Here is a 9520-nt window from a genome sequence, read left to right on the forward strand (position 1 = left end):
AAGAAAATATGCAGTGGGAGTGTTGTTAGATTTTTAAAAAATCTTTTGACATCGTTGATCACAACTTATTAGTAATGAGACGACAGAAATATGGGATACGAGGGGTAGCACTTGCATGGCTTACTAGTTATTTGAGTAAAAGAAAAAAAAAATGTACAAATAGGCTTGGGAAAATCACAACTTTTAGGTGTTAAGTGTGAGGTTCCTCAGGGATCAGTGTTGGGGCCATTGTTGTTTATTTTATATATTAATAATATTTGTGAAGTTTCTGGTTCATTAAAATTTACATTATTTGCATATGACATTAATTTGCTCTGTTGTTGTGGGGGGGGGGGTAAAAAAGGAAAAAAAATAGTTGGTTTGGATCAAATAACACTTAACGTAGCCAAAACAAAACTTAAAATATTTGGAAACCGTCCGACTTGTTCAACTAAAAAGCTTATGATAAATGATATTGAGATCGAAAGAGTATCTGAAATTAAATTTCTTGGTGTTTTAATAGATGAGAAACTGGGATGGAAATCTCACATTAACTACATCAAAGGAAAAATAGCAAAGTCAGTGTCAATTTTACATAAAGTCAAATATTTTCTAAATACATCTTCATTATACCTCATGTACTGCGCTTTCATACTCCCATACATGAATTACTGTGTGGAAGTGTGTGGGAATACATACAAAACAAATACAGAGCCTATATTTATCCTGCAGAAAAGAGCAATAAGAATTATAAATAAATCCACCTACAGGGAACCAACAAACCAACTCTTCATCAAAAATAATATATCAAAATTTAAGGAGCTGGTTGACCATAAAACAATCCAGGTTTTGTATAAAGTAAAAAATCAGCAGTTACTAAATAGCATCCAATGTTTTTTTCAACTGAGAGAAAGCAAACATAATCTCAGTGTTTAAAAAACAACCAGTTAGAACTACTATGAAGCTTCACTGTGTCTCATTGAGATGAGTTACACTATGCAACAGCTGCAGTGATGAACTGAAATCATGTAAAAAAAAAAAAAAAAAAGAGCAGAAAAAGAATAGAAAAACACAATTGACAACATCATGAGTGTTTTGCAGCCAATGTCAATTTCTTTATTTTTGCTTAAATTTTGTGTTTTATGTTGTTATTTGCCTGATTTTGCTGTTATAACATGAACAGGGTTTCAGGGTGAATTTAAGTGGTACATTTTTGACTAGGAATAAGGAGTGAAACTAGATAAGTCATTTTACTTCATCCTACACCCTTTGAACAATTTTTTATTTTTATTTTTAATGGAATACTGGTAGAACAATGATATTTGTACTTATATTAGGGTGACCAGATTTTCCAAATTAAAAACCAAGATGCTACAATTTCTGCAAAATTTAATTGCTAGTCAATCTTCGTCAAGGGGTGGGGTGGGAGAACTTTTTTTTTTTTGTACTTGAGCTAACGCTTAATGCCATCTTGGTTGACAGTTCAACAGCACTAACAAGTCAATACACTCACAATTATCCCACCTTTTTGCTCTCCCCCCATAGATTTTGGTCAATGGAACTAGTGATGTCAGACCCACAATAGCGATTTTGTTGGCTAAATAAATAGCACATTTGAGTAAGCCTAGTTTGTTAATAAGTGATCAGTAGGAACGACAAATTATTCAGGCTGTCAGCATCAAAGTGTGCACAGTCCATCAATCCATTTTCTGAACCGCTAATCCTCACGAGGGTCGCGGGCGCTCTCTCGTACTGGAGCCTACCCCAGCCTTTGAAAAGTAATCAGACAACTGGAGCACTTTACCGCTGCTAGCTAGCGCGGCGAGCTTGCTGCTTGGTGCTGGTAGCTCGCTGTTAGCTAGCAGTCGCCGCTAAACGCTGACAGCAGGTGTGGTACAATACCATGTCAGCATAATGATGTCTTAGCGCCCTTAACTGGAGCTTGAACGTGACTTCAGGACTTTGTCTTACTGACGTCTGTCGCAACAGTTTGGGGCATTTCTATTGCCGTTGTTCACAAACTCGTCACGAGCACGTTGTCAGCCCTTATACCGCGAGGACACGCTTCCGGAAACAATTTCAAAATAAAAGTGATTTAATGCATTGATTTACATATACTTGGTAAGGTAAGGTTTATTTTAAAATTGGGTTTCTCTCAGCGTTAGCCCCATGTACTGTCATGCATAGTGCCGTTAGCTTGACTACGACTATCCCAGCGGATATCTGAGGCAGAAATGATGAGGACTCGTTGCAGCCCTAGTATTAATAATCGTTTTTGTACGATTATGCCCATCTTGTAATCGTGGAGGGTAATAATCAAAATCGTAATTGAATTTCGATTAATTGCACAGCCCTACCACCCACCGTTCCTTCTTCTCCTCTATATTGCCATTATCATCTGCATCACACCATCTCCCCCCGATTCTACTCTTACCTAATCTTTTTTTTTCCCCCTGCTTCTGTATCTCTCTCATTTTCCGCTACGCCCACCATCTCATCAATCCACTGCTGATCCCCCTTCAATCCATCATGATCCGTATCACTGCTTGAAGAATCATCGGGCTGCTAATCTCCAGCCTTGCTTCCTTATAGTGGTTCATATCGGGTTCTACTACTGCAGTGGTAGCACGATGCTTGTCTAAAACCACCTGAGTTACATTTGCGTGACAGATTTCGACAAGTGGAGTTAGAAGAGGTTGACTGGGAAGCTCATTTGACTAAGCAAACTGAATGAGGAGCAGGCAGGGAGAAAGGGGGCAGAAGATGTCATTGGCTGAGCTAATCGTGAGCAAAATGAATGACTGTTCTTTACCTCTGGCATTGTCAATGCTTGTTCTCTCCTGAAGAAATACATCAATGTCTAAAATCAACACTTCGCCCACAACACTCCAAAGCAGCCTCTGTTTCTTTAATTGCCTCTGCCACTTTGCCAATTGTACAGCTGATAAGCAGCACTCTTGTCAATCAATATCCATCTCACATCCTCCCTCTGTGCATCTATATAAGGCCGCTTCATCGAATGTTTAACAGCATCAGGCGAGGTAAAAACACACACGCGTAGACATGCACACACACAAATGAACTAATAAAGGTGCCTGAGTTGTGTGTCTATATTTGTTAGAACAAATCGCCAATTATGTATTGTCAAATCCTGTGTGTCTGATAGAACAGCTGCTTTAAAGCTCATCAAACTCCTGCTCGTAAGATCTGATATATATATATATATATATATATATATATATTACATAATCCATAGAGCAAAGCGACTGTAATTAAAAGTAAAGGCGTTTGTTTACTCCAGATGCACTACAACTCTCCTTGGCTTTTTACTAATGAAAATAGGATTAACAAACTGTCACAAATAGCAGATATAATGTCCGCTAATGTTTCCCGTGGGGCTAATTACTAGACTACAAGAAAACCATAGCTGTTCCACGGCCCAAGTCAGATATTTAAATGGCAGGAGCTTAGAGGGTTCATGATAGGATGACAATTAACAAACATTACTTAATGAGGAATGCAATTCAGATAGACAGGAACACAACAAAATATTACCCAATGTCCTCAGTTTATGGTCCCGTCGTCTGCCGGTTTGAGGTTATATATGAATACGCCAACACAGACTCTTGCTCAGTTACTGCCCTACTGTTTTTTTCCATTTGGTCTTCTCATGAGAGACACATTGCAAACTGCCGACCCCTTGTGATTATGAATTATCTGTAAAATGTATAATGTCCATCATTAAAAGCAGGTAAATGACTTACAGAAATTCTAGGACCTTGTTGTGACTCGTTACAATTGCCATCTCTGGAAAAAAAAAAAAACTGGTGTGCCCAAGGAGTTCACTGGTTTGATTGATTAACTCATTAAAATATTTATTCTGATCGTGTGAACAGTGAATCAAAACAACAATGTAAAAAAAGAAAAGAAAATATAATAAAATGGAAATCTGGTAAATTACACGTGCAAAAAGGAGTAGGAAGAAGTAGAAATGTATTTACCTCTAACCCAGTACTTCTCAAATATTTTTTATCACGCCTCGCGAAAGAAGAAAATATTTTGCGCCCCCCCCCCCAACTCTCCGTCACGACTATATCATCATTTGTCGATAAAATGGTTGTAAGTGCACCTCTGCAGAGCGCCACTGACACCTACTGTAGCGGATGTGCAATTACACTTTATTAAAGTAAAAACGTTCTCTGGGGTCAGAAACCGGCATCGCATTGCTCTAACCCATCTGTATTTCCTTATGATTCATCTATAGCTATTACTAATATGTCCCTAACATATTTCCCCAAAGCTGACTAAGTAGTGCTCCCTAGAAAATTTGTTATGAGAAATAGTCAGTTTAACCAATCAACACGAAATTGGGTGTGCATGTCTTTTGTCACAGGATGCATGAAAAAGTCTCAAGACCCTACAACGGAAGTTGAACAGGAAATTCTAGAGCTCGCCTAAAAGGAGTCCCATTCAGAAGAAGGTATCCTTTACAGATGGATGACGTTACATTGCCAAGCTTACATTTGGCGGAGCATGGCATCTGAGTTGCGTGATCTCTTCGGGAATAGGCCATAAAAAAAAGGTGTGCGAATTCCTGTTTATCTCTGCTTGCATCTTGAATTTTTAATGTTATCGACACTGATGGCTACAGTGGGATTATTTTTACTCTCCTTATGCATATTGCTTGAGTCTCAGCACGATGCTGGCCTTTTCATGGACAGAGCATGCAGAGCCCACTGTGCGTAACAGCGACATTTTCTGTTTCCTGTCACGTACACCCCTGGATGTGTGTACCGTTGCGCTGACTGCCGCCCAATTGATTCACCTGTCGCCTGAGCAAGTTCGATCCCCCCGCGGGCAGCCATTCGAGCAGCGTCCCAGCGGGTGAGATGCTGCCCCCCCCCCCCCCCCCCTTATTTCCTGATTCTCACCCGCCAACCTCTCTATCGCTTGACAGGGCCGCTCGCTTGTCTCTCCTCTGCTCTCACTGTGATAAAGTAGATTTATAGCTGCAATAGTAAAGAAAACTCGCTGAGTGTGTTAACTTTATCTCCAAGGATACAGAGGCAACAAGGGCATAAGAGTAATGACTGGACTGTGAACATGGATACGATAGAAAACATTTCATACTGATAAGACACACTGGCTCAGCGGCGGTGACTGACAGAGAGGCGTTAACGTGGGGCATTAAACCAAGAGCTGTAAACGGAACTTCATAATACCAAGACAGACATAATCCGCATTTGGATCAGCACCAAACGTTATGCCTTCAACCTACCCACCTCCTGCATTTGCCTGATTGTTCTCATTAAGTCTCATGCATTATTCACTGACAAAAATTAAGAGTGAAAATGCCCTCGCTTGTATTGTTCACAAAAGTGAACTTCTGCAGCTGCAGTTTTATCTAGAGATAAACTAAAATGTAATGGCTACCTGGTTGCCAGTTGCCACACCACTCCCTTTACAACCGAGTTCTGTTCCTACGGTAGTAACCATACCCAAATGTGTAATCAAGTCAGAATGCACTTTAGTCTATCACGAGTGCAGTATACTGTACACCCTTCCATCCAATTTCTACCGCCGGGGTCGGGTCACGGGGGCAGCAGCTTTAGTAGGGAAGCCCAGACTTCTCTCTCCCGAGCAAATTCTTGAAACTCTCCCGGGGGTATCCCAAGCTGTTCCCAGGCCAGCTGGGAGACAGTCTCTCCTGGGTCAATCACCGGCACACCTCACAAGAGAGGCGGTCCAGGAAGCATCCTACCCAGATGCTCGAGCCACCTCCTGGATGATCAAGCTTCTAACCTTATCTCTAAGGGAGAGCCTGGACACCTAACGGAGGAAACTCATTTCGCCCACTTGTATCCAGGATCATTTTCTTTCAGCCACGACCCACAGCTCGTGACCATAGGTGAGAGTAGGAATGTAGATTGACTGGTAAATTGAGAGCTTCGCCTTTGGGCTCAGCTCCTTTACCATGAGAAAACGATACAATCCACATCAGAGCAGACTCTGCAATGATCCGCCTGTCGATCTCCCGCTCTATTCTTCCCTCATTCGGGAACAAGACTTGAAGATACTGATGAAATTCATACAATAAATTATATTACATTATATAGGAATGCTACCAAAAATAACCGTTTCGACTTTTGATATTTTATGATAGCGTTGCAAAGTGTCTCTAATTTGTCCTATTGTTTTGTCTCTATATTCTGACAGCTGCCAAATACAACGGTGATCTGTACAACAAGCGCAGGCTGATGGTGGAGCTACCGACAAAAGGTGGTCTTCCGCTCCAACCCATGGGCAACTCCCGACCCTCCATGGCCAACATGTCTTCGATGACCACCATCCCGATTGCTTCGAACTCCATGGCGTCCCACTCCATGAACCAGATGACCTCCATGACTCCTATGACGTCAATGACACCCATGACTGCTATGACGCCCATGACTGCTATGACCTCCCTTGCTCCAATGACTTCTATGACTCCAATGACCTCATTGGGGCCACTGACCCCAGAGCCAGTGGCAACCTATGTTACAGAGATGCCCAGAATCACCTCCATGTCGACTCTCCCAACAGACCGACGCGGCACTGGAGTCACGTCGTTAAAGCCAAACGGCCAGAAACCTAAAAGCAACCACGGCCACGCCACACACGGCTCCCACAGTGCCCTCACTCACCTTCACAGCCACAGTAGCAAGCCGCCAGGAATGGGGACTACCTCCTTGGCACACATGGGGGGTACTATGCCAGGGGGCACATCCCTAGGAATATCCAGGGTCGCCGAAACCCCCATTGGCTCCACCTTTGCAACAATGGGTCGACCATTGGCGTACAGTTCTAATACCATCTCGTCTGGGCATACAGTGGGTATGGGGTTAAGGGGCTGGGATGGGACAGAGACAGTAGGCCGGAGGAAGACCTACGGGCACAAGAGGCCTCAGTGTACGGTGCTGGAGCCCGACCAGCTCCATGGCACCAGAGGCCACAGCCACAGCCAACACTTCCTCCCCACACAGCCCTACTTTGTGACCAACAGCAAGACAGAGGTGACTGTGTGAGCCAGGATATGAGGACCAAGTGTAAAGAATGCATGTGAAATGGTGACACAAGTAAATTCCAAGTGGAGATACCAACACCAGAGTTGGCCAAAAGGTGCAGGTCTGTTTGTTTGTGCGAAGAAGCTAAAGCTTGTTGGTACTTGGTAAAGGATTTCTACACATTTGTGATGCGATAGTGACGTAACGTCTGGTCGGTCAATCTTTACCCATAGAGAGTCCATCACTAAGATCACAGAACGGACTGCTGATTTCTGTCGGACGTTGGTGGTTAAGTTGGTGACATCAGCAACCATAACAATAACAATGAAGCGTAACTTTCAAGTTGTCAAAGTCGTATCTTACAGCTACAAAAGCATTCCAAAGTAAATGGGAACCTGCTGACAAAGAAATGAATGGGAAGCAAGCCCAAGAAGCAATATAAGGGATCCGATGACAGAACCCGGGCATTGCCAAGTCACAGGAAGTGTCACAGCATCTGCTTAACAAGCGTGGTTGAATTAAACAACATTCCAGTATGTCTCACCACCAGAATCCCTTTGATTGGTTCACAACCGACATATGACAAGGGCTCTGGGCTTTGGATTGCAGGCATAGCAGGTTTTGTATTGAGACCATTCCGAAGTCTCTTCATAAGCTTCACAGCTGAAGGTCACCCTTCTCAAACAAAGCTCCGGCAAAGATAATGTTGGGCTGAGGAGTAGGATTGCTGCTGTTCAGCCCTCATCTGCATGCTGACAGCTGGCCCAGAGGTGGGGCAGAGAGGCGGTATCCGGATGCTGCTGTATCATCTTTCTTCCATAATCACACTCAAGTGCACATATTCACATACACATGCGGGCATAAGATTGGGGCCAACCCAGAGCAAACTGTAGAAATGTCAGTCAGCTGGATTTTAGAACTCATTTACTGCTTTGTTTCGTTTGTTTGCTTATGTGATCTGTGCATCTTTGTTTCATATTGAATTAAATCGCAAGTGGAACGAAATATGAAATTTTATTTTAAAGCTACCTGATATATATTAGAGTTAAATCACTCTCTTTTGACTCAATCCAATCAGAAATACAGATTAAAAGTGGTCAGAATGGGGCCTTCACTAAACTGGGACTGGACGTAACTTTGGGGTGTTAATAAAAATATAGTAAGTAAGGTTTTCTTGCTATTTGTCTTCCTTTTTGAGTCAGATCAATCAAAAAATGTAGATATTTCGAGTGGAAATTTGTGTAACATAAACCGAGACCATGAACATTGGAGCTTGTCTTGTCTTGTTCTCTCATCAAAGGTGCTTTCGAAAATAGGCTCTGAGCGCGTTGCTTTACTGAGACCATTGCTCCAATTTGCCGTTGCCAGTTATTCAGAGTGCCCCAAACACACGGAGACCAGAAATTGGAAAGGAGCGCGCTCTGTCTCAGACATTCCGCGAGGACGACGAAGCGTCCACTTAATAACTGTGAAGAAGAAGGCAAAGAACAAGCAACTTACGCCGGAAGAAAGTAAAGTAAATCCTTGTGGAAATGGTTTCCACAAAGATTTGCAAGGCACATCAAAATTCAGGTTAAGGTTATTCGCCTAAAGCGAATGTTCCGTTGTCCTCGTGTGCTGAAGGAGGCAGAAAGACTGCGAAAAGTGAGGGAACACTGTACAATATCAAGAGACACTTGACAATTGCTTTAAAAAATATTTAATCAAATATCCATAACTGTAATTTAGTTGGACAAAGAGTAAACTCAATTAGTGTTTACTTTTTTTATTTTTTTTTAAGTATTGACAGATGGCAACAAGGCTTGATAAGACCACTTGTACTCCACATAAAACATCCATCCTGCTGGGGGGAAAACTCCTATCTGGGTTATTTGACTCAAACACAAATATAAATTCCATGTCTGTGGGGAAAACAAATAGGTCAGATCATTTGAGCGCCTCTCTCAGCCCATTTGCTTTTTTTTTTTTTTTTGTAATGATGGAAGCCCTATTAGGTTTCATCATCCACCGTTATCATCTTGACCTCGTAATCAAAACGCTTCAACCTATAAGACCCCTTTTCACTTGCATTTGAAGGGAGGACAGTGAAACTCCATTAGTGGAATTAAGGATGTGCTGGTAGTGGACATGCAGTTATGTGCATGGTTTACTATCACACGTGATTAGTTTTTTTTCCATTTATCCCCTTGAATGGAAAGCCTTTGCGGATTTGAGCTGCTTGTATGGGCCACTTAGAAGAGGTTATTAAGAAAGGTGTTTTAAATGATTGCTTATTAGTGGTTACTGCGTCATCCAGTTTTACAGACACAACCACTGGAATTATATTAAAAACAAACATGCATCCGTAACCATGATCAAAAAAAGCAAAAACCTCAAAACCAAGCAGGACAGCTGGAATTGGTTGCGCTGACGGGTCACGGTGGGTAGATGAGTGGGTTCAGGAGGCAGTCATGTTGGAAATTCTCCCATCAGGCAGCCAGCCAGACAAAAAAAAAGTC

At 42.2% G+C, this 9520-nt stretch overlaps 1 protein-coding gene across 2 annotated transcripts in view; it reads left to right on the top strand.

Annotated features, from left to right (window-relative positions):
* Positions 1–8965, top strand: part of shisa9a (shisa family member 9a) — a 46570-nt gene extending 37605 nt beyond the window's left edge. For both annotated transcript variants that reach the window (XM_086064467.1, XM_086064468.1), the window contains exon 4: positions 6196–8965. In XM_086064467.1, coding sequence (XP_085920593.1) covers positions 6196–7043 — 848 coding nt within the window. In that variant the 3' untranslated portion in view covers positions 7044–8965. The remainder of the gene's footprint in view (positions 1–6195) is intronic.
* The last annotated feature ends 555 nt before the right edge of the window (positions 8966–9520 follow it).

Source organism: Leptonotus elevatus, chromosome 20 (genome assembly GCF_054856555.1).
Source record: "Leptonotus elevatus isolate MCC_2025b chromosome 20, RoL_Lele_1.0, whole genome shotgun sequence".
Lineage (NCBI taxonomy): Eukaryota > Metazoa > Chordata > Actinopteri > Syngnathiformes > Syngnathidae > Leptonotus > Leptonotus elevatus.